The 26,891-nt window shown below is 37.6% G+C and overlaps 1 protein-coding gene across 1 annotated transcript in view; it reads left to right on the forward strand.

Annotated features, from left to right (window-relative positions):
• The window catches only part of LOC123241954, a 47,139-nt gene that overhangs the window by 10,304 nt on the left and 9,944 nt on the right, over positions 1-26,891 (forward strand). The window contains exons 2-5 of the mRNA XM_044669453.1: positions 1,176-1,324; positions 4,153-4,293; positions 6,201-6,349; positions 24,801-24,936. Of these exons, the coding sequence (XP_044525388.1) occupies positions 1,176-1,324; positions 4,153-4,293; positions 6,201-6,349; positions 24,801-24,936 (575 nt within the window). The remainder of the gene's footprint in view (positions 1-1,175; positions 1,325-4,152; positions 4,294-6,200; positions 6,350-24,800; positions 24,937-26,891) is intronic.

Below are 26,891 nucleotides of genomic sequence, written 5' to 3' on the forward strand. Positions count from 1 at the left end.
TCAGTTCATATATGTTTTACCAGATTCCCCTGAAATTATCCATTTCATCATTTTAACTTTATATAACACAATTTGTTCAGTGTTTCCTCAACCAATTGGTATCCCCTTACTTTCTAGTTCTTTTCAACCTCAAAAAGAGCTTCTATAAATATTTTTGTCCAGGCAGGTCCTTTTCTTCTTTCTTTGATTTCTTTGAAATATAAATCTATCAATATGTACATATATATGTATATGTATGTGCATGTTCCTATATCCTATTTCTTGTGTTCATAAATGATACTTCATTGCGTCTATGGGTATGTCCTCCATGTGATCAGATCTCAACCCACTGGACACTTATTATTTTGGGCAAATCATTTGACCTCTATAGGGTATGTACCTATATATACATACATACATACACACACACACACACACTATATATATATATACCATAGATACCAATATAAATGGTATTGCAGAGTCAAAAGGTATGTACAGTTTAATAACTTTTGGGTCATAGTTCCAAATTGTTTTCTAGAATGACTGGACCAATTCATGCCTTCACTAACAAGGCATTAAATATGTTTGTTTTCCCATAGTGACGCCAACATTTATCACTTTCTTTTTTTAACAAGTTTGCCAATCTGATGGCATATGGTAGAACCTCAGAATTGTTTTATTTTGCATTTTTCTAATTATTAGTGATTTAGAGCATTTTTTTCATATGGCTATTAAGGGTAAGTTAAATTTTTTAAACCATAGAATCTTGACCAAGAAATAGCAAGAGCTCAATTAATGGGGCTCTGACTCTGAGCAAGACCATAAATGAGTATCTAAAGATTATATGAGGGGCAGCTGGGTGGCTCAGAGGATAGAAAAGTCAGGCCTGGAGATGGGAGGTCCTGGGTTCAAATATGGCAGATACTTCCCAGCTGTGCAACCCTGGGAAAGTCACTTAACCCCAAGTGCCTTGCCCTTACAGCCCTTCTGCCTTGGCATCACTACTAAATATTGATGCCAAGACAGAAGGTAAGGATTTTTTAAGCAATAGTATTAACAAAAATAAAGGTTACATAAAAATTGGAACAATAATGTTGAAACACTTTACCTTTGAGCATTTAAGCATTATAGTTTGAATGAATGAAATATAGTTATATTTCAATCACTAAATATTTCTTACTTTGTCTTCTCAGGCCATACTTCTAGAGCTGCGAGGACGTACCATGTACCCATTTTCTACCCTAGAAATCATTAACAGCCAAATGGACCTGTGGTCTATAGAGAGGCTGGGCAAGTGTCTTCTTTCCAGCAATTTGCTCTCAATTATATTGGATTACAACAAGTAAGGAAAAGAATGTGAAAGTTACATCCTGGTAGCTTCTCAGGCCATTAGTTCTCTTTGCCAAATAGAGTCATGAGTAGAAGGTAAAGTTGCTAGGAGATATCATCAACATCCTAAGAGAATAAATCTGCCACTCTAAGCTATTACCAGGAACACTACACCCCATGAAAAAATCTGGCTCCTTGGAGCTACTACCGTGGGCTTCCAATGCACTCTTGCACTTTAAATAATTGCTTTAAACATCTCCCTGAAAAGCTAAAAAGCAAGACATCTCAGAAAACCCATTTAGATCCCAAGCCAACAGCTCAGCTTCTTTCCTGATGATTTGCAAGTAATGTTAAACTCTCAGCAGGACGGGCTCTTTGGACTGGGCTCACTCTTTTCAGGGGTGGAACTGTCTTCTATCCTTTCATTTGATCAAGCAGAGGAGCCAGTAGTAATGTAAGGGATACTGGACTCAAAGCTGAAAGATCTGGGGGTGAATCCTGGCTGAATGACTAATTCATTGTGGAACTTGGAGCAAATCACTTAATCCCTATAAACTTCACTTTCCTCAGCTGGATAATGTTAGTGACATGTGTAATGGGAATTAGATAACAGGGTTCCTTGTCTGCTCTGGCTAATGCGCACCCCATGGAATGCTGAGCCTGTGCTATGGACACACTAAGAGGAAATATGGCAGCTGTTTACTGTCTCCCCTCTGAGTATCCCCCTAGAATAAGAGACTTTAAGGTTTAGAAGAGGTCCATAGACAACCAGAGTCAGGAAGACCTGCCTCTGATACATACTGGCAGCAAGATCCTGGGTAAATCACTTAATCTCATAGGTTCTACCTTCATGGCATCTCTTGTCTCTAATCCCTGCTCTCCATTTTCAATGACCACCATCCTTGTCGTCTCTTGCCTAGATAAGGGCAGTAGCTGCCCTCTATGTGGGGATTGTACTTCTTTCTCAACTGCTCTTAAATTGTTTAGTTTCTGTCAAGTTTCCACTCAACTGATACCTCCAAAGGCCTCTCCCAGGACCCCCTCATTGTTATTAACTTCTTCTTTCTCAAATTTTAATGTATTTTTAACCTATTTATCCCCTTGCATGCTCTAGTAGACTATACCCTCTTTGAGGGCAAAATCTGTTTATTATCTCTGGAATCCAAGAGCCTAGGGATGTTTTGTTTTGCTTTTTGGTCCAGCTGTGATTTCATGGGTGTAAGGAATTCTCGGTGTGGAATCGCCTTCCACCAATGGAAACCAATTGTTCATCTGTAATTGAAAGTAGTTTCCTGGGACAGAGAGATGCTAAGTGACTTTTCCCTCTATCACACAGCTTGTTGTTGTTCAGTGGTATTCAATTCTTTATGACCTCACTTGGGGGTTACGTGGCAGAGATATTGGGGTGTTTTCCCATTTCCTTCTCCAGATCATTCTACAGATGAGAAAACTGAAGCAAACAAGTTTAAGTGACTTGTTTAGGGTCACAAAGCTAGAAAGTATTTGAGCCTGGATTTGACACTAGGCTGGGCACTCTGTCCGACATTCTGCCCTCTAAGCTGTCCACACAACTACTATGTGTCAAAAGCAGGGACCTGAACTCATTGACTCTGAGACTGTTTCTCTCTTTATACATATTTGATACTTAGTAAACTTCAACTTTCTTGAATTGAACTACTAAGCTGGAAAGAGTCATATTTTTCCATTCAAAGACTTGCCCAGCTAAATTTACTCTTTTTTTTTAAACTCTGGCTTTATTATAAGTTCACTTTCACAAATTATATCTTAAAGCAGCCAGATAGCACAGTGGAACTAGATAGCGCTAAGCTTGGAGATAGGAGGTCCTGGATTCAAATCTGGCCTCAGGTACTTACAGTTGAAGAAACTGAGGCAGAAAGAGGTTATGTGACTTGCCCAGGCTAACTCACCTAGGAAGTGCCTAAAGCAGGATTTGAACTCTTCTTTTTTATTCTGGGACTAGCACTCTATGCACTTACCTAGTGGAAAAACTCACAAGACTCCATCCCTAATCAAGGAAAACCCTGTTAGAGATTAGTTTGCATAGATTAGTGAGTTTCAGATCCTGGGGAAAGGGAAGCAATTGAATATTTTGGGGTGCAGGAATTGGGAGCATAGTAGTGGATAAAGAAATAGTTATCTAGTGCAAACTTCTCATTTTACATGGAAGGAAATGGATCCCAAGGGTGCTCAACAAAGCAATTATCCAGGGGGCAGCTGGGTAGCTCAGTGGATTGAGAGCCAGGCCTAGAGACAGGAGGTCCTGGGTTCAAATGCGACCTCAGACACTTCCCAGCTGTGTGACCCTGGGCAAGTCACTTGACCCCCATTGCCTACCCTTAACACTCTTCTGCCTTGGAGCCAATACACAGTATTGACTCCAAGACGGAAGGTAAGGGTTTAAAAAAAAAAAAAGCAATTATCCAATGGGAAATGCAGAATTCAGAAGGGAATTTGGAGACTGAGAGCCTCACTTTGAATTCTGAGTCTGTTCCTTACCACTTATATGACTGGTCAAATTGCTTAACCCTGTAGATTGCAGCTTCATGAGATCACAGATTCAGTCCAAAAAGGTATCTCAGAGGTCATCTAGCCCATTCCCTCGTCCCTTTTCCCTTTTGCAAATGAGGGAATTGAAGCCCAGAGGTGCCCAAAGATACCCAGATAGTGAGTATCAGGGCAAAAATTTGACCTCAGATTCCAAATCCAGCACTCATTTCATGGCAACCCACTAAAATGAGGGGACCAGATTAGATAATTTCTAAATTCCTTTGCAACTCTAAATCCTATAAAAAGTAGCTAATTTGTTCTTTCTGTTTTAAGGTTTGGAAATGAGGAAGTTGATATTCTTATGGCTGGCCTGGAAAAAAACCAAAAGCTTATGATTCTTAGCCTCCGTTATTGTAATCTGGGACCAACCAGTGGCTCAAAACTGGGCTGGGCAGTTAGTCAAAGTGCCATTTGGTAAGTCCCTCCATCCATCTAGCCAAATCCTCTGGAAGCTTTTGTTAATTAATCTTTGGAGTTTTCTGCTCCTTGTTTCTAGACTTGGCCATGAGTCTGCCTAGTTTTTCTTTATTTCTTTATTTCCTATTTCTAGATTCATGGTTATGGACAACCTGTCTTGAAATCAAGTATATCTTTTAAACAAGATCATATTTAACATACACTCAAATACCCAAGTGGATCTGTGATTACATCAATTTGAGTACTTCTTCCAATAGAGTTGATTACAACCTATCCATGAGTTTCCACCTGTGTACCTCTTGTCCAAATCCTCCCATTAGTTTACCACAGGGAGTCCATCCAATGTGCTGGAAGCCTTCTTCACTTTCTCCTGAAATTGTAAAAAAACCTACAGGGCATTCTGACTATCTTCCTGTTCCCCTAGCCTCTGCAATGTGAGAGCTATCTTCCCTATTATGTGTTTCCTTCATATAATCCTTTATATCTCCTTCTCCAATTATGCCCAAGTTACTAGAGATATCAGTCAATCAATATACATTTTATTAAGACTCTGTTCAGTAGATACAAAGAAAAGCAGAAGAAAATCCCTGCCCTCAAGGAGCTCACAGTTTAATGGAACAGATAACAAGCAACCAAACAAACTATATAGATATTAAATAAGAAATAATTAACAGAGAAAGCACCAGAAATCAGAGGGACTGGGAAAGGTTTCTTGTAGAAGGTGGGATTTTAGCTAGGACTTTAAGAAAGCCAGGTAAGCCAGAAGGCAAAGATGAGGAGGAAGAAACACTTGGATGAAAAAGGTAGATGGCTTGTAATCAACACCAGTGGAGGGAAGTCACAGCTCCCCTGGCATCTATGTTAAAGTCTCTGTAATATGCAAGTGTATTTAAAATCTCCTTTTTAGTTAGACTGAGAATGTCAAAAGATAAATATTTCTTCAGTTTAGAGTTTCTTTCCAAAGTACATGAAGGAAGGAAGTTTATCAGTACTTAATTGTACTTCTCAGCAGTCCTAAACTAAAATCCTTTCTCTCAGGCTTGACCTTTTCTTTAAGCATGTTTAAAAGGTCAAGAATGGTATCTAAGGCCCAGGAAAATGGATAAAGGGTAGTCACTAAACTCAGGAAGAAAAATAACTTAGTTAAGATCTTTGTCTTTCCCATCCCCCAAATAGGGATGCTGTGTCCCCACATAAAAGCAGTACCTTCTTATTCCATTTTGAAGGGATTAGGGTATTGATCAGGAAGGAAGTCTCTTTGAAACTGAGAGATTTTAGAAGATTAAGTGATTATAGTTCTCTTAGATGGTCTAGAACAGTGGTTCCCAAATTTTTTGGCCCACCACCCCCTTTCCATAAAAAATATTACTTAGCGCCCCTGGAAATTATTTTTTTTATTTTAATAGCAATTAATAGGAAAGATATGCACCTGTGGCCATCACCGCCTCCCTGGATTGCTGCAGCACCCACCAGGGGGTGGTGGCACCCACTTGGGAATCACTGGTCTAGAATATTAATTAATCCCAAACTGAACTTTGCAAAATTATTGTCCTTTCCTTGGTCAAGATCCGCATAAATATTACCTTGATTTTCTTGTGTTAGAGAGCTATCCAAAGACTTGCAGAAACCCTGACAATTTGGATAATTTCTGTCTAAGCTAGAAATACTTGGATTTAGAATAATGTTAAATCAATTATTGTTTCTGGTAGACTTGTGCCTAAAATGCAAGTTACAATATTAATATTTTTTTCAGGATGATTATAAAATAATTTATTGAAATATAATTCAACAATCATTTAGTAAATGCCTTCTCTACTAAAAAATATAATTCTGCATAGAGTTGATGCTTAGAGAGAGTGAAAATAATATCATTTAAAAACTTTACTTTGCCTTTTCTACTCTAGTGAACTTTATCTTAGTGGTAATTACTTACAATGTTCTGGGGCCTTGGCTCTCATCAGACCTATAGCAGAATTTGCAGAAAACCAGGGAAAAGATAAACCGACAAATCTTTTACAAGACAGGAGGAGTCCACCTCAACAAGTGCTTCAAGGTAAATTGGAAGTGGAGGAATACCTGGTCACTCAGGCACAAACATTCTAGTAAGGACTTTTTTTTCTTATTCAATGTATTTATTCATTTGTAAAAAAAAAAACTGTCATTCCAATTCAAAAGAGCTTATGGAAAAGTTCATAATAATAGTCAAGGCAAGATAACAAGCATTTATTAAACTCATACTATGTGCCAGGCACTGTGCTAAACTCTGAAGATACCAAAAAGAGCAAAAACAGTCCCTGCCCTCAAAGTCTTGATATTCTAACGGGGAAGTAAACAAGTAGGAATATTCTGGGTAGATAGAAGGTTCTTTGAAAGTAGGAAGGCTCAAATCTGGCCTCAGACACTTCCCAGCTGTGTGACCCTCGGCAAGTCACTTGACCCCCATTGCCCACCCTTACCACTCTTCCACCTAGGAGCCAATACACAGAAGTTAAGGGTTAAAAAAAAAAGAAAGGAAGGAAGAAGGAAGGCTTTGGGGTCAGCACTGTGGCTTAATGGATTGAGAGCCAGGTCCACAGATGGGAGGTCCTAGGTTTAAAGTTGGCTTTGGACACTTCCTAGCTGTGTGATCCTGGGCAAGTCACTTAGCACCTATTGTCTAGCTCTTACTGCTCTTCTGCCTTGGAACCAATATACAGTATTGATTCTAAGAGGAAGGCAAGAGTTAAAAAAAATAAAAAGTAGGAAGGCTTTAGCACCTGAAGGGACCTGGAATGATCTCATGGATTGGTGGGATTTTACTGAAATCTTAAAAGAAGACAGAAAGTGAGGTAGAGATGAGGTGGTAGAGTATTCTAGGCATAGAAGACTAAGATTGGAGATACAATGTTGTGAATGATTTTCAGGTGTTATTAATAGTTCACACTTATATGGTTTCTGTATCCACTCTGCCTATAGTTTGTTCTTGTTCAGTCTTGTCCAACTTTTCATGATGTCCATTTGAGGTTTTCTTGGCAAAGATACTGAAGGGGTTTGCCATTTCTTTCTCCAGCTCATTTTACAAATAAGGAAACCAAGGACAACAGGGTTAAGTGACTTGTGCAGGGTCAAGTGTCAGAGGCTGGATTTGAACTCAGTTCTTCCTGACTGCAGTCTCAGTGCTCTGTGTACTAGCCTCCTAGCTGCCCTTTGCATATGGTAGGCACTTGGATTAGATAGAGCTTTCTTCCCTATGATCCTGTCACTAGGTAGTGTATTAATCCCACTGATATAGGGGAATAATTGAGCCTCACAGCAGGAAAAATAACACTAGCTCACATTTTGCTTCTTCCCTTTATAATATGCTGCATCCTATGTACCCATGAGGAGAAAACTAACCCAGTGTCTTGTAGCCAACAGATATGTGATCAGAAATCCTCCTTCAACTGGGGACTTCTCTTTCTGAAAATGGCAAGAATCTCAAAAAGGAGAGCTTCCTTTGAAGAAATTCAAATTCAGGCTAAACTCTAATTAATCAGTGACAACCTGACCCAGTGTCCCATAAAAGCAGAATCGCTTAGCTCTTTGCTTAAACCATCGCTCTAATGTCAAGAGGAAGTAGTTAAGAAAAGTCAAGTGCTAGAATCAGGACTTTGCCATAATGATATAAATATCCCAATGACTATTGGAGCCAAGCAAATGTAGTATTTATGGCCCATCTGAAGGGTATTCAGGGATGACTCTGAGATGGTTGCATTTGTTCATTCTGAATAGCATGTTTAATCCATAAAAAAGAGGGGAGGATATTGGAAGGCAGTCTTTTATGATCATCCCTTCCTCTTAGCAATTATTTCCAACATTACATTGTGCTTACACCATTTTCTCTTTTGAAATGGACATAGGTCTTTTTATGGGATGAGGGCTTCATTGTTTTGAAGCTAAATGATGTTTAAATGCTTGGCAATAGCCTTGATACCTGATGGTTTCTGTTCACCATTAGGAATTGCAGCCAGCTCTTGGGGCCATCAATTAGTTACCCCCAAACAGCCTTAAAAATCTGGGAATAAGGTAGAGGGCAACAATAGCATTCCATTACAACCATATGCCACATCTTGCTCAATCATTTCCCAATTGAGGAAAAACCCCTCAGTTTCCAGTTCTTTGCCACTATAAAAAGAGCTGCTAAAAGCAATTTTGTATAAGTGGGTCCTTTCCCCCTATCTCTCATCTCTTTGGGATAGAGACCCAATCGGGGTATTGCTGGGTTAAAAGGTATGCATAGTTTTATGGCCCTTTGGACATGGTTCCATATTGCTTTCCAGAATAGTTGTATCAATTCACAGTTCCACCAGCAGTGTATTAGTGTCCCAATTTTCCCACCTCCCTTCCAACATTTATCATTTCCCTTTTCAATATTAGTCAATCTGATAGGTGAAGTGGTATCTCAGAGTTGTCTTAATTTGCATTTTTCTAATTAATTTGATTTGGGTCACTTTTTCATATGACTATAGTTAGTTTTAGTTTCTTCATCTGAGAACTACTTACTCATATACTTTGACCATTTATTAACTGGGGATATGATTTGGTTTTTAAAATAAGGCAGACTTCTATTTAGGGTTTCCTGGAATTATTTCAGTAAGGACAAGATATGGAATCAACCTGGTTTCTAAGACATGGCACAAAAGATGGCTGAACCTGTAAAGATCCATCCAACCTAAAGACTTTTAAAGAGCCTTGTTCTCTTTTCAACACAGTTGGACCAAGAGTAAAATCAGATTTAGACTGAATTCCAAAAATTGCCAGGATCCACCAAGGTGAAAAATATTTCAGGAAAAAAGATCCCCCACCCAAAAAAAAAATGGTATCTGTGTGTTTGGTTTTAAACTATTCTTTTCGATTTCTCTTTTTTCAAATTCATTCTCCCTTTCAAAGACTTTGTTCTGAATGCTGATCAATTGACATATTCCTTTTTTTCTTTTTTTTTTTAAACCCTTACCTTCTGTCTTGGAACCAATACGAAGTATTGGTTCCAAGCAGAAGAGTGGTAAGGACTAGGCAATGAGGGTCAAGTGACTTGCCCAGGATCACACAGCTGGGAAATGTCTGAGGCTAGACTTGAACCTACAACCTACCGTCTGTAGGCCTGGCTTTCAATCCACTGAGCCACCCAGCTGCCCCCTGACATATTCCTTAAAAGCTGGTGAGAAAAGATAAGCCAGTGGCTTATGGGTACTGTTAAATCAAATCCAGAAAATAGCCTATTATAGCAGCTGGGACAAGCAATCCCTATTATGTCTGACTAGGCCAAGAAAGAGTTATAGTTCCCATGAACTTTAGAGGGCAGGAATGTCATTGTGATGCACAACCAGCAGGAAATAAATTAGAGTTTGGGACCGTTTTCCACAATAGTCCCTAGGAATAAGAAAGTTTCCTAGAGAAAATTCTTTAAGAATCCATCCAACTGCCTCTAAGACAGTCTACAACCAAATTTGTCTAGGTACTTGAGTCTCCATCATATTGCTAAAAGGCATTCCAGAATGTGATCTCAAAGCCAATGAAACTGGCTTCCAAGAGTCCTGGTTCTCTCATAAACCATCTGTATGACCTGGGACTAGTCCCTTCATCTTCTGGATGTCATTTTCTTCATCTATTAAAGAAAAGAATTGGACTAGATAATTCCTAAGATTTCTCCCGGCTCCAGAACCTATGAATGTAGGGTGTTAGGGCCCTTTCCATCTCTAAAATTTTATAATTCTTAGGAGTCTTTCTTGTTTACCGTCTTCATGGATTATGACCCCAACTTCTTAAAACCAAGAAAAATGTCTTTCTCTTGCTACCTTTTAAGGGCATCTGTTTTGTTCTTAATGGTGATAGAAGGCATTGGGATTTGGCCTCTAGACTTTGTGAAGCAGCTCTATGTTCCTGTAGACTCTTGTAAGAGGTCACCTTTTGGATTTCTCATTTTCAGGCTGACTTCCTAGGGTATTTCCCAAAGGCTGTTTTTTTTTCTCTAATCCTTGTCTTCGGTTTCGTTCTAAATCCTAAGTGAAATGGAAAAATGTGAGCTTGAGTAGTACTCAAAAAAAAAAGAACCACTAGAAGAAAGAAGCTAAATACAAGAAAAGTATAGATGACAACCAAATGAGATCCTGCCAAATTTGGTGCCCTTTAAGTTTAATTAGCATTAATATTTTCTTCATCATTTTCATAAGTCTAAGCTAAGGGTTGGCAAACATTTTTCTGTAAGGGACCAGAGAGTAAATATTTTAGTTTTTTTTTAGACCAAGAGGCAAAATAGAAGATATTCAGTAGGTATTTACATAATGAGAGAAAAAAAATTGCAGAAACATTTTATTGATGAAATTCAAAATATAATGATGATTGAAAATAATTTTGTTACATAGATCTACTAATGAAAAGAATGGAATTGTTTTCTTTGGAGGGGGATGATATTTCATATAACTGAGATTCAAAGTTAGTGTCTGGCACATAGAAAGTGCTATATAAATGCTGGACATTATTATTGTTGTTGACACAGATAGATACTGCCAAATGTTGATATCAGTCCTCAAGCAAATGACTTTGAGCAAATTCGTCTCTTAGAATGCATTTATAGAATCCTATTGGCTTTTTCTCTTCATATTTGCCTTTTAGGATGTCACTAGATTAGTTATTTCCATTTGAAGATTGGGTGAAAGTTCCTCAATTGCTTGGTTAAATAATTTTAAAATATGGAAATTTCTTCTACACTTTCATTGAAGTCTGAAAAAAACACTGCTGGAACTGTTTGAGCTGGGAAAATATATCTGCTACAAATTTATGTGGAAATAGAAGTCTCATTAATTTTGACTTTTTATAGCCCAAGAGCTACATAAAGCAGCTCGTCATTATTTGTGATTCAAATGTTCATTGTCAAATTGACTTCTTCATCTTCCATCTCCCCTGAACTGACTTTTCCCTGAGACATTTTAAAGCATGGGATTCCACCCTACTTTCTTTTAAACCAGGGATTTTAAATCTTGGGTTCATGAAATTGTTTTTAAACATATTTTGATAATTGTGTTTCAATAAAATTGGTTTCCTTTGTTGTCCCATGTATTTTATTCTATGCATTTAAAAAAGTGTTCTTAGAAGAGATCCATAGACTTTGCCAGACTGCCAAAAGAGTCCATGACACACACAAAAAAAGGTTAAGAATTCCTATTCTAAACCTTGGAAATGTGCTTTCCTAAAAATCTAGATTGCATGTTTGACAATTCCCAGATTTCTTCTAGAATGGAGTGGTCACTTACCCACAAAATTCCTATCATTTCAACACCAAAAGCTAGTTCCTCCCTGCTAATAGAATCTGATCCAGAATAGGATTCCCCTTTGTTGGTTTTTCCACTTTTTAAAGGATTAAATGAGCATAAAGCAAGTTAATAATTTATTAGTTGCCTTTCTTTTGACAGGAAGAAAGAACACGGGTGAACATTTGGGTGATTGAAGTCCAGCATCAACACCTAACATGGTTCTGTGCTAGACTTTGATGTTTTCCAAACTCCTCATCTATTTCCTCTTTCTGTTCAGGTGGTTTGTAAAATATTCCAGTGACAGAATGGCTTCAGTTTCTCTCTCCACTGACTTTTATCCAAGTTACATTTTTCAAGTTACATTTCTCCCTTTAGGGTCCAGGATCTCCTCATGTAATTAGACTTTCTTACTATACAATGCTACCTTCCTCACCCCCTTTTACCTGATCTGTTTCTTTTGAATAAAGCATATCCACCCAGTGCCATAGTTTAGTTGTGTTTCATCCTACTAAGTCTCAATGATACCTTGGAAGCTAAAATTGGTCTTTTGCAATAGGACCCATAGTTCCTGGTGTTTATTATCTAAACTTGGGGCATTTGTGTATAGACCTTTGAGGCTCTGAGATTTTTCTACTGGTATCTTTCTTGGATTTTGTATATCTTTTTTTAGCACTTTCTATAGTATGTGTGAACAAAATGGAGTAATTCTCTAAATGGGGCAGTTCTGACTCTATATCATCTAACTTCATGTATATATAGAGGCAACCCTCCTCTAGTCTTATTGGTTTAAAGCTCTTTTAATTAGATTTATAAGACACCTGGCAAAAATAAGTCTTACTAGCCTTTATTATATATATTCTTTAGCCTTTATTATATATATTCTGTCTCTGACTAAGAATCTGTCATCTCTATGCTGTAAGTTGTGATCAAAGGAATCCATATCCCATTCTATTATGTCACCTTCTTGGTCAGGCGCCCACTTCCCAATTAAATTTCCCTCATCTTCATTCCTGCCTTTAATGGATCCCACTGAGAAAAATCTATCTGGTCTTTTGTTTATTGCCCAGACTCCATAACTATCAACAATAACTTCTGGGTTGCTCCAAGGAATGTCATTTGTGCCTATTATGGTTCACAGGATATAGGTGGTTGTCATCATTTTGATATGCTTTGGAAGGTTCTCTGTTTTGCCCTGGAAATATACCCCGCTTTCTGGGTAGGTACTTGCTGCCACATCTTGCTCTAATATTCTCTGATCTTAACATTCCAACCAGTGTCATAGCTTAACTCCCAACCATTGTTTAGAAGCTTTCCCTCCAGATTGGCTTACTATCCCAGTCTCCCCAAACCCCAGATGGAAAGGCCAGTGACCTTTGGTCAAGAGTGGAGGTTGCTTAAGAGTCTCTGTGATGAGACTTCACCTTCTGCACCTGGGACTTAACTACTAACAAATGAGCTTTGCAACCTTTAACCAACAACAGGCTATTCAGATGGTATTCAAGCCAGGAGAGTTTGCAAAACCTCATTGCTCTGCCCCCTAAAAGGAATAGAATACCTTCTATTCTTCTAATACTATGAGTGGAACTCATGGAAGAGGTAGCAAAAAAAGGGTTGGATTTTTGAGGTCTATAAGGTGTTAACTCAACAGAAAGGAAAATTCAGAGCACTTTACTGCAATGCCATTATTAATAAAAACAGAACAACTTGGGAACACTGGCAAAGATTTCATGATCTTAGCAACAAGGGAAAATAATGTGTCTGTACTAATTAGTTGCCCATATTGCTTTCTATGCAGTTAGGTGGCACAGTGGACAGAGCCCTGGACTTGGAGTCAGGAAGACTCATCTTCCTGAATCCAAATCTGGCCTCAGACATCTACTAGCTGTGTGACCTTGGGCAAGTCACTTACCCCTGTTTGCCTCAGTTCCTCACTTGTAAAATGAGCTGGAGAAAGAAATGGCAAACCACTCCAGTATCTTTGCCAAGAAAACAAAGTCACAAAGAGTCACACATTCCTGAAAAACAACTGAACAGCAAAAGTGCTCTATGCAGACTATATTCCAAAAATATTTGTCTAGCTGATCATGTCATTATTCATTGGAAGAAAAGTGCCAACTTATGAATCTGATAGTTGGCAACGAGTTTTTTCTTGGTCTTTGATGGGCTGATGACATAAGAAAAAATTCCTCAAAGCTGGGGCTGAAGGTTTTGATCATGAAAATGCCTGGGATACTGCTGCTATTTCTGTTTTCTTTTGCATATCTAATCATATTGCTTGTTTTATTGACCTGATTCCCAACAAAGAATTCTATTCATTGAGCAGAATAAATGATCTCAAGATCAGTATGGGTACTTTCAACACATAGAAAACACCACTGTGTGTATTTACAATTCTAGCCAATTTGATTTGAGCAAGTTATGCTATATATAATGATAAGTTTCCCCTACTTGATATTTAGTTTGTAGGAACCATGGAAAAGAAATTAATTTACTATTTTAAAAAAGTTTTCCCTCCATTTGTGGCCCAGGGAGGTGGGGAGTCAGAGGCAAGTGCTGGATACAGAACATTCAGAGAGTAGGGGGATTCAAGCAAGAAGCATCATAGATTTAGATAGTTTTACAGCTGGAAGAGATCTTAGATGCTATCTAGCCAATCCCATCATTTTACAGAGGAAGAAAGTTAGAGCTGGAGAGATTTAGTGACTTGCCCAGATTTGAACCTTGATACTCTGAGTCTAAATCAGCATCATTTTCACTTCTCCATCCAGCTTTGAGAAGCTAAAAAAGGTTGTAAGAGGAGGACTAGCCCAGCATCCAGGACATTGGAGCAGTAAGTGAGGCAGTCTCAAGTTCTTTGGACAAGAAGTAAGAGCGCCATCATCGCCTCTAATCTTGGAATCTCTGAGACTCAGTTTCTACTTCTATACAAATAAGAACAATGACTGACCCTTGTCCTACCTCTTTCAAAATACTGTTGTAAATCTCTGGTGGAATGAAGAATATAGGCTATTTTGTAAACCATAAGGAATTATATACGCAGCAGTTATTATTATTATCCATTATATGGAAATGGGAAAAAGAGAGGCAGAAGATTGGTAAACCAGAATAGGACTTAGTCTAAGGTATGAACATTTTCCTAACAGGGGAGGGAACGAGGTCAGGTCTGGCAGGGGAGAGGACCTGTCCTTCCTGGGCTTTACAGTGTAGGGAAAGGAAGGAAACGAAAAATTATTCCAATGAAAAATGTCCATATTTGGAAAAATTAGAGAATTAGACTCCTGGCAGTGTGTGGAATTTTGGAGTCAGAAGACCTGGGTTAGCAATTTGGCTCCACTATTCACTCCCTAAGGGACTGAACTGGATGACCTTGGAGATTCCTTCTGGTTCTTAATCCTAGCTCTGGTCCATGACCTGTGGTAAATCAATGACGTGCCCTAGACCTTAGTTGCCTTACCTGTAAAATAAGGGATTGGACCAGTTGAATGTTGAAGTTTTTCAAGCATTAAATTCTAGGTCGAGCCAGATTGGATCTCAGAGAACCCTGTCAGCTCTATAGTATATGCTATGTAAACTTGCCCAGCTGTTTCCTTGTTCAAATGATCAGCAAGCATTTTTTAAGTAACTGCTACGTACCAGCCATTGTGACAACTGTTGGGGAGGCAAATACAAAGAGTGAAACCAATCCCTCTTCTTAAGAAGCTTAACTGGGAGACAAGAACATGCATACATCAATATATACCTTTCTATGTCTAAAAAGGGTAGCTAGGTGGCATAATGGGTAAAGGACCCAGCTTGGGGTGAGGAAGACTCATCTTCCTGAGTTCAAATTTGGTCTCAAACATTTATTAGCTGTGTGACCTTGGGCAAATCACTTACCACTGTTTGCCTCAGTTTCCTCATTTGCAAAATGAGCTGGAAAAAGAAATGGCAAACTACTCCAGTATCTTTGCCAAGAAAACTCCAAATGGTGTCATGGAGTCAGACAAGACTGGAAATGACTGAACAATAACAGTATTTCCAATTTGGGAATAATTTCACCCTCCTTACAAACACAGAATTGTATCACTGGCAGCAATCTTAGAGATTTGCTCTGATTTTCTACACATGGCTCAGTAGGGTCCTACGATTTTCCCACAAGTCTCGTGGTTTCTTCATGGATGCTGCCATATTTATGATTCAGATCCAGGGGAGCCCCTTGCCTTTAATCTATATAAACACTGTCCGTCTCATTATTTTTTGCATTATGGATCCTTATGGAAGTCTGGTCTTTATGCCTTTGAATGGTTGTCATCAACGTCAAAACCCCTTGACATCATCCTCTATCCTTTCTTCTATTCCCTCAATTCCTTTTTTAAAAATTAGATTTAGTTCATTTTTTAGTTCCTTTTACAAATAGTTTTTATTGATATCTTTTGCTTCTTATATCATCATAGTCATTCCAAGTATTTCTTCCTTTCCCCTTCCCAGAGAGCCAGCCCAAATAACAAATAGTATTTCTTAAAGAAAAAAAAAATCTTCCTTCTCTTTTCAGGAAAATATCTTAAATAAATAAAAAATAAAATATGTAATATTATTACAAATTGTTATTGTTATAAATATTATTATGATGTAATATTACAAAAGAAACCAATTCTGCTGACATTAAATTATCAAATTTTTTTAAAAACAAGTTTAAAAAAACAAGTAGGAGGGCAGCTAGGTAGCTCAGTGGATTGAGAGCCAGGTCTAGAAATGGGACTCCCTGGGTTCAAATCTGGCCTCAGACACTTCCTAGCTGGGTGACCCGGGGCAAGTCACCTAACCCCTAATGCCTGACCCTTACCACTCTTCTACCTTGGCACCAAAACACAGAATTGATTCTAAGATGGAAGATAAGGGTTTTTAAAAAATAAAAAACTGGAGAATGATACAGTGGGAAAGTGCTACATTGGGAATCAAAAAGAGCTGAATTCAAATCATGCCACAGATATTTTATTTTGTTACTCTGGGGAAGTCACTTAACCAATCAGCCATCTGTAAAATAAGGCACCTATCTCACTGGTTTGTTAAGAGTGCTTTACATAGGTTATCTCATTTGAAGTAACACATAAAGTACTTTGCAAACCTTGAAGGACTATAGAAATGTAAGTTATTATTATTACTAAATTCATAGACTCCAGGATAAAAATCTCTGTTCTAGCTGGATTTGGAATCAGCTTAGAAAAAAATGAATTAAATCTAATTTTTAAAAAAGGAATAGAGGATGGATGTCAAAGGGTTTTGATATTGGTGACAACCATTCAAAGGCACAAAGAACAGACTTCCAAAGGGATCCATGATGCAAATAATAATGAAATGGACAATGTTAGAATTCGCACTCTGCCTCTAGACCACTCTTTATGACATTAAACCCAAATCCCTTATTCTCCCCATGCCTTAGTTTCCTTATTTAACATGAGGGTTAAATTAATTAATTAATTAAATAACATGAGGGTTAAATAAATAAATAAAAATGAAACATGAAGGTTGCTCCCAATTCAAAGATCCTATAAAATTCAAAACACATTTATTTTATGGTTTATCAGGGTTCATTAATTAATTATTATTCTTCCAGCATTCTTACAACAGTTTAAAAATACCCAAAGAAACTTAATACTAATGTGAGTAAAACAATTGATTTTTTTACAATCACTGAGTTATTTGCTTCTCCCATGGTTGATGGCTTAAGAGTTCCACTTGTTTCAAAATAAAAGGGTCAGACTGAGGTGATTCACATTAACCTTCTGAGCTAGAGGTCCAGATGTTTTCCATTTGGTCCCAACTGGAAACAGCCAAGCTATTTTTATTCTGTATTCTTTGTTGACCATAGGCTTTTGGCTTGCTCCTTGGAAAGTTGTCACAATTTTACCATTCCAGTTAAAACCTCTTCGTTCAGGATCCTCTCTGGCCCCCCAAACACTTATTTCTCTCTATTTGACAATTTTCCATAAACTAGCCATTTGCAAGTTGACATAAGGAAAATACCCCATTTCTGCACTAACAGAAATGAAACATCTGTTTGCTGAAGCCTCAGATCTTGCTTCAAATTGCCCTTGACTCAAATAATCTTTAGACTTGAAAGAAAGTCTTCTCTTTGTAGCACACTGTAGAATACAGATTAGACACTGGCAGGAGAGCATAGGATAAGACTCCTGCAGTTTTCCCCTTTGAATTGGAAATCAAATAAGAGATCAGAGCCTAGACCACAATTACAGTCCATATGATTTCAGGGCCTCGTCGTCACTTGTAGACCCAGGCTGGCCCATCCCCAAGTCCCATGGCTCTTTTTAACAGTAGGAATTCTAGAGATGGGCGTCGGTAACCCTAGAAAATGACTACGAACAGGATTCAGGCTTATGCCCTGTCCTGGATCTATTCTCAAGTCTTCATCCTTTCAGAGGACTCCCCAAACCATGATTTAATTATTGTGGGTAGCCTTCCCCCATTGGAGATCACAGACTTTCTCTGCCTCAACAGACAGTCTCCATTAGTTTCTGTAGCCAAAATAATTCTCTTGCAATGCTGTGCCTTTACAAATTTCTCAAATTGAGTGAGTATTTTTAAAAAATGGAAAAATCTATATGAAATTATGAAAAGGGAAATAAGTAGAAGCAAGAGAACACTAGAGAAAGCTACAAAACTAATATTTGAAGAATAACTTGTGAATATCTGCCTCCAGAAAAAGAACTGATAAGTAGAAACATGAAAGACACAGTTTATATATACATTTTCTTTTTTGGCAAATGATATCTTCTCTGGTGTGGAGAAAGGAAGGAGGAAGATACCTAGGAATTTTGGCATAGCCAGTAAACAAATAGGTTAATTTTGAAATTAAATAATAAATTATAAAATTAAAATAAAATAAAAGAACTCCCTAATGCTCACCACAAATAGCTCTCTTATCTCCCAAGAGTGAATTTCTCCTGAAATTTCCATTTTGTGAAGAAGCTGTTGTGAGGAAGATTAGATTAGGTATCGATTATGTATTTATTAGGAAGTACCTAACAGGAAGGAGCTGGAGCTGGGAATTCCAGGTTGGAATGAAGGAAGAGAAAGTGTGTCTGTGCCCTGAGTGTGGACTCCATTAGTGGTGGGCAAGAAACTGTTGCCAGCCTGGGAGACCTCAGAACAAAGGACACCCTGTTTCCTGATTTCCCCTGGAATCCTGTGTGGTGTGGCATCTAAGAAAAGGACAAGATCTACAGAGCCAAGAGAAGAGGTGAAGTTTGAGTACTGGAGGACAGTGCTTCAAGCACAACCCTTACTACTTGGTTCATGAGACAACTTTAACTCCTGGCATCCAGAGATCATCAGTGGATTGCAGTGAGAATCCCAAAGCCACAAAGTCCTAGCTGGTACCCAAGCCTGGCAGGTTCCAGGTTTGAGGCAGAAACTCAGAGACTCCATTTACAGCTCCTTGGGCCCTGTTAGTTTAGATCACTAAGTTAGAGTAGAATAAGTCCTCCCATTGCCCTGTGGTTTTATCCTTTAGATTTTAAGTGTAGAAATCCTTTCCCACCTTTTAGTCTAACATAATTAAAGCTGTTAAGTCCCTTTTACCTTGTTAGCCTGTTACTATACTCTGTTCTAGTGGAAGCTGGGTGACAGTTAAGATCAACTGCCATTCCTGTGGAAATCCAGTAAACTCTGGTCTCTTCACCCTGGTCCAGTCTCTCATAAATCCTAGAGTGTGTTTCCACAAACCACTTAGTTTATTGTAATATCCCTGGTGACCCCATTACCTCACTTATATTTTCTTACAAAGCCCGGGCCAATCTGATTCTACTCCTCTGACTTTCTGGACTTCAAAATCCTGCCTCCAGGCTGGGTTCCTGCCAAAAGGTTTAGGACACCATGATTATCAAACTGTTTTGTCACACACAGGGCAAAGATATATCTTTAAATAAAGTCTTTTTCACCTAAGTGACACTAGAATCATCGAATTATATATAGAGATTGAGAGCTAGAAGGATCCTTAAAGGTAACATATGTCCAACCCCCTCATTTTACCTTTGAGGGAAATGAGACTTAATGATGTTAATTAAGCAACTTGCCCAAAGTTATACCAGTAGTAAGGAACAGTGGTGGAATTTGAACCCAAATCTTCTGACTCATTGTAACATTGCCTCCCTTGCACTATACTCCATCTAAAATATCACTGGAATACAAAAAGGCACAGAACAAGTTCAAGAGTCAAGATATGTCTTTTCAAAATAGATTTAATAGTTCCAAAACAGGAAACAACTGGATTAAAGTCTGAGATTCTTTTGCTGAGTATTTAATCCTTGATAACAGCAGAACAATGGAAAACTTAATAGACTAACTTCCAAGTACTGAGTCATGAATCATCCCATAAGTCTACACTTTGCCCACTAACACCTATATCAGCACAAACATCCTCAATGGCTTGTAAACCCACCTACAAAAGACAAGAAGGATGTGCTTTATACCGATGGAAGGAAGTCATCAAAGGATCTCCTTGCCTGTAATGCTTCGATGGTGGAGAACCTCATAATTTCAGAGTTGGAAGGGAGCTCAGAGGCCACCTAGTCTAAGCCATACTTGAAAAAAAATCTCTCCATATATGATAAATGGCCATCCAGCCTTGGCTTTGAGGACCTCCTATGATGGAAGAGCCATTATCTCCTGAGGAACATCATTCAGCTTTGGGATATATCTCATCATTCAGAAGTTTATCCTGATATTAAAGCTAAACTTGCCTCAGTATCCTTGGCTCATTGCTCCTAGTTCTGCTTTCAGGGACCAGGCAGGAACAGGTCTAATCATCTTCCACATGTCATGCCCTAATAAGTCTTCATTTCTTAGAGGAAAATCCTTTTTTCCCCTTCCTTCAGTTTTCATATGGTATAAACAAATTTGAAGCCCTTCACCACCACAAGAGGTTGTCTTCCTCTAAGACATTCTCCAGCTTATTGATGCCCTTCCTAAAATATGGTACCCAGAACTAAATGCAATACTCCAGATACAGTTTAACCAGGGTATGTTATGAAGTGGGAGGGAGGAAGGGGGGAGGGCAAGGAACAAATATTTATTGAGCACATATTATGTGCCAGACACTGTGTTAAGTGCTTTACAAATATTTTCTCATTTGACCCTCACAACTCTGGGAGGTAAGTCCTCCTATTATCCCCATTTTACAACTGAGGAAACCAAGGCAGACAGAGATTAACTAGTACAGTGGGACTGTTGCCTCCCAATTTCTCTCAATGTATCAGACTTTGTCTCCAAATAATACTGTTGACATAGTGAAAGTCCACTAAACACCAAGATCTTTTCAAATAATCTGTGGTCTAGTCTCAGTTCCTCCATCTTGTATTTGTAGAGCCAAGTTTTTTAACTCAAGCATAAGACTTTACATTTATCCCTATTGAATTCCATCTTATTAAATTTAGCCCAATGTTCTATTTCCAGTTTTTATATATAGGAATTAATTCAATATACTGATCATCTAACACCATTGTCTGAAATTTGACACATTCCATCCATTTGATCTTTTATCTGATATTATCTTGTAGCTTCTCTTTTGATTATGTCATTCACTATCATTCACATGTTCTATATGTATGACTGAATTAGTTTGATATAGTAAGCAAGGGTTACTGTGATGGTTTTCAACTGGGTTAACTTAGAATTGTGAAGGGGTAGGAAAATGGCTCAACTCTAGGCCAGTGTTGCAATGACCATATAAAATAAAAAGTAAAATAGAGGAAGGAAGAAAGGAAGGAAGGAAGGAGAGAAGGAAAGCAAGCAAGCAAGCAAGGAAGACCATACAGTGTTGTATGTTACTTTATTTCAGCTGGAATATCTAGAATGGGGAGAGAGGCAGTAAGAGGTTTTAAAGCACCTGAGAAGACAATTGAAGGTATAACTTGTTTTTCCATTGAAATGGAGAAATATGAGAATAGGTAAAGTGGATTTGAGTCTGGAAATGCATCTGGGGATCATTAGTTCTAGCCAGGAGCTGGTTTTGTACTCTTCTTTACTCCAAGGAATTTGTTTTAAATCCCGAGGAAACTATTTGATTCTGCTTGAACTTTGGTTAAAACCCCATAGCAGGAAATCCCTGTAATAAACAACTTGAGATTCCCTTCTTAATAACTGCAGTGATGGAGCTAATTGTGACTGCAAAATCTTCATGTTTGAATACTTTAAGCAACAATTTCTTTAAAGGTTTGGATAGCTTAAATATAACATAACTATTGTTTCCAAGTTCCCCTTAAAAAGTAATGCAGTATACATAGAGAACTTTATGGGTCCAAGAAAAGAAAGCCACCAAAGCAGTTTGATTTCAGGGATACTTGAAAGGCCATTTACCCCTGAATATCTCCCCAACAACCAATAAGATGGCTAAATAAGAGGGTCTCAACCCAGCTTCCTTTTGTCATATTAGGAGAGAAAAAAATGTTCTAAAGCAAAAGAACAATTTTAAAAAAGAAAGGAAAAAATTCATCACATTGTACTTGCTTTGTTTATATTCCACAATTATTTATCTGTGTATATGCTAAATTCTCCCAATAGAATATAAGTTCCTTGAAGGTGAGAACTGTTCAATCAACATATAATTTATTAAATGCCACTATGAGCCAGACACTGTGTCAAGCAATGGAAGATACAAAGAAAGGTATAAGACAGTCCCTGCCCTTATGGAGCTCACAATCTAATTCCTAGCACAATTCTTTGCATATAGTAGTCTTTTAATAAATACTTGCTGGATGAATGAATCACAAGAAAAACACAAGAGAAAAATCAGTGAAGTAACTGAAAGAAAAATCAATAAACAACCAAAAAGAGACGTCAATAAAATGAATACATAATTTGGAGCAAAAGAAAATGCTTTTCTTCAGAATAGAGATATAATACTGATAGAATAACAAAAGCCCCAGAAATGATCATGGATAAATTGCATGACCCTCAGGAGAAATCTATCAGATCAGTTAAATTATTCAAGGAAGAAATAAGAATAGGACCTAGGTTAAAAAGCTCTTAAAAGAGAATCAAAAACATCAACAAGAGAATAGTACAAAACATGAAAGAAGGACCTCTCTAAAAGAGAAGATCTCTGAGAAAGAGATTAGTAGATTTGTACATCAAAAATGCAGAGGAACAAGAAAGACAAAATCAAAAAAGAGTAGCAAAAGTAGAACACCTAAGGTCTCTACAACCAAAGCAACTCATCTTGATTACAGAATCCAGTGAGACAATCTGAGAAATGGTGGTTTCCCAAGAAAACACAAATATAATAAAAAGCCTAAATATAGAAATTTATGAAATTATGCAAGAAAATTAGCCAGAGGTTTTGGAAGTAGAGGGCAAAGTATAATTTAATGGAATTCCTATATCATGGATTGAAGGAAACCCCAAATTCAACTCAGGCAGAAACATTGTGACCAAGCTCCAGGTCTTGAAGAAAAGGATAGAAAAAGGTAGGAATGCCTGCTTATTGTTGCCTTTCTCTTTGGGCTTTCTATTGTGTTAATACTATTATAGGTTAGTTTTAGCTCAGCAGTTCTGAAAGTATGATCAGGGGATTCCTTTTATGGGGTCCACAAAGTCAAAACTATTGTCATAATAATAGAGTACATTTTAACTTCTAATGCAGCAAATATCAATAAATATAACTCACATAAACAAAACCATTTGGGATAGTAGTCCTCAATAATTATTAAGAGTATAGAGAGGTCCTGCAACTAAAAAAGTTTGAGGAAGCAGCACTAGCTAATAATTTATTCTAGCTTCCTTTTAAAGTCGATAATTTTCTATTGTTCATATAACCTATAGTTACATCAAAATTAGTCAACTTAACTTAGCATGGGAAAACCAAGGCATAGACAAGTTCAATCCCTGTCAGTTCCACTTTTATTTATTTATTTATTTTTTATTAATTTTAAACCCTTAACTTCTGTGTATTGACTTATAGGTGGAAGAGTGGTAAGGGTAGACAATGGGGGTCAAGTGACTTGCCCAGGGTCACACAGCTGGTAAGTGTCTGAGGCCGGATTTGAACCTAGGACCTCCTGTCTGTAGGCCTGGCTCTCAATCCACTGAGCTACCTAGCTGCCCCCTCAGTTCCACTTTTAAAGAAAATAAAATGGAATTTTAGTGACTCCTAAATCCCTTAAGCACAATGGCTGTTTAAGTTTTGTCTTTGTGGCTTCATATATTGTAGTCACTTAGTAAATGTTTGTTGAATTGAATTAAAAATAAATTCTGTTCTCTGCCAAAAGGAACTTAAGCAGATTAGTCTCAGATCCAAAGAAAACAGTTAAAGAAAGTTTAAAAAAGAGACTACTCAGATTGGGTGGGTAGGGGGATAAATGGGAAGAAAAATCCCATTTCCTGAGATGAAAGGAAAAGTTTTCATTTCTTTCATGGGAAAGTCTCTTTTTTATTCAAAGGAAAAACCTTTTTCCTGAGATCAGACCCTGTATCCCCTGCAGACTGTCTCTGTATTGCTTCAAGGAGGGGTGGGGGAGGAAGGGAATTTTTACAACAAATATCACTTAAGAAAATTGTGTTAAAAGTGAACACTTAAATGGAGATTGATTTTTGTTTTTGGCCAAGGTGAACTTGGTCTGCTGCTGGATCCTAAGTGAAAATGATTTCCTTTAATATTCAGCAATTCTTGACTTGATTTCATAGAGACTGAAGAATCTCCTGTGATTAGAACAAGAGCTCCTTAAATTATCACCTATTTTAGCCATTAGTTAGAGCTGCATTTCTCAAACTTTTTTATCTTAGGACCTCTCTAAACTCTTAAAAATTAGTAAGGGCTGCCCCTCCAAGTGCTTTTGTTTATGTAGATTATATTTATAGATATTTGCTATATTAGAAATGAAAGCAAATTGCATTTAGAAGTGCCATGAATCAGTAGCACATTACCCACATTTCTGTATCATCTTAAAGTTTACCAAGTGCTTTCCTTATAAGGAACCCATGAGATAGGCAATGTATTATCCCCATTTTAAGGTGAATAAAGTGGATCTCAGAGAACATCTGTAATGGCCCCCAGTATGATCCCCCAAATATAGATTCCTCTAAGTCCAGTGCTCCTTCTACCTCCTCCAAAAGGTTAAAGAAGGTGCCTAAGGTCACACACAACCAGTAAGTAACAAAACTAAGTTAAAAAACATGGTCACTTAAGATAGTGATTAAGACATGGAAATGATTGCCTTCAAAAGACCCTCATTTTCCTTACAGGATTCAAGAAAAATGAAAAAGGATCTTCTCAAACTGGTCCTTGGGTAATCAAGCTGCATTTGGATGATAATGGCATAGATGGACGAGGGAAAGAAGGAGAAAGGGGTGTTCTGGAATTCACTCAACTTTTAACTTAGTAAGTTTCAATCAGGGGACAGGAAGAAGTTTCCTTCTTCTGCGTGATTCAAGTTGCTCATGATTAATTGTGGCCATCATCTTCAGCAGTTCTAGAAGAATCTTTTCCATAATCCTCTATTTCTCTAAGGTGGAGTCTGGAGTGCTTAATAGAGAATGTATGAAATTAGAGGAAATTCAAACTCCTTCAGCCATATGGAAATACCCAAAGAATTTTTCAGGCTGTGACTGTTGACTACTCCCTACCTAAGGGAGTAGCTGTGGAATAGTAAGTGGAGATAAGGAGATAGATGTGAAAAATATAGGTGATAGAATCAACAAAACTTGGCAAATGGTTGGATATATAGGATAAGAGTGTAGGAAGGGGCAGGGATGACTCTAAGGTCACAAATTGAAATGACCAGAACAAAGGATTCTTAACCTTTTGGGGTCATCAACCCCTTCAGAAATCTGGTAAAGCTTATGGACTTCAACAGAATCCTATTTTTAAATAATTGAAAGAAATTCTAAATTTGAATTAGAGGTTAATGTAGTTTGTTGGTATAACGTGGTAGAAAAAAAATATGGTTAGTGTAAAGATGTAGTTTTTCCCATCTATGTTCATGTACCTTCTAAAGTCTATCCAAAGACCCATTGTCAGATGATAAACTCTCAGCAGCCTTAAGTAGTATAATGGATAGGATACCAACCAGGCCATCCATGCCCTCTCATCTGGTGCAAAACTTATTCAAATCCTCTCTGATAACCCAGTGGAGTAGGGGGTCCTTTCTTTGTGCAGACGCCAGTGTGGCATACAGCCCATCGTCCTCATTATCCATCCCTCCCTCTTGCTGTATGCCTGATTCATCTTCTTTTCCAATTATATATGTTTCTGACACCATCTTTTAAATGGCTTCTCTTGAGTAATTCTTAATCCATGTATATAGTAGACTATTCATGCTCACCTTGCATCCTTCTCTTTCCCCTTTGGTTGACACTTGCTCAGTTTTACTTCTTGGGCCACCATGATACTCCCTGACTCCCATCTCTCCAGAACCCCCCAAAGGATACAGATCTAGTTATGCTAAACAAAGGCTGTATTTTATACTTAACATAGTTAATTAACAGTCAGTCAACCGGTACCTATTAAGCACCAACACTGGGCTAAGCACAAAACCTCATCTAGGGATTTCACATATGCTCTGCTCAGTCCTTGTCTCTTTAAGAGTTTCCTCTCAGAAGTGTTTGGTTAAGTTCCATTAAGAAAAGCTTTATGTAACTTTGACCAGCAGATCCATGGCTACTGTAAAAATATATTTTACATGACTGGATATGTATAATAGGTATCATATTCCTTGCCTTCTCAATGGATGAGAGGAAAGGAGAAACTTTTACAACTGAAAGTAATTTTTAAATTAAATTAAAAAAAAAATTTAAGGTGCTTTGACCAGGGAGCACAAATCTTCTGTTTGTCAACCTTTGTCTTCTCAGCTATACTCCAATTCCCCAAATACAGATTACAAGATGTGTTATGGAAAACCTTTTTAAAATATCTCTTTTATTTTCTTTTTTTTTTTTTGGTAATGTAGTTAATATATTTCATAGTATGTAGTTAATGTGGCTAAATACTGCATATAATTAATGTAGTTAGTAATATAGTTAAAATATTTCCCAATATAATCAACCTATTGCCAAAATTCTCTAGAAGCCTTTTCAGGAACAATGACACACATTTTTGTGGTTTCATATTTTTCATGCTCATATGTAGAAAAATCTTCAAGTGCATGGGAGAAGATTTGTTCTCATTGTGATATGATAGGATATGATACTATTTGATATGATACAATAGAACACTATAGATGACTTTGTTTTCATTTTGAAAGAGAGAGAAAGAAAGAAAGAAAGAAAGAAAGAAAGAAAGAAAGAAAGAAAGAAAGAAAGAAAGAAAGAAAGAAAGAAAGAAAGAAAGAAAGAAAA

The sequence above is a fragment of the Gracilinanus agilis genome, chromosome 3, assembly GCF_016433145.1.
Source record: "Gracilinanus agilis isolate LMUSP501 chromosome 3, AgileGrace, whole genome shotgun sequence".
NCBI lineage: Eukaryota > Metazoa > Chordata > Mammalia > Didelphimorphia > Didelphidae > Gracilinanus > Gracilinanus agilis.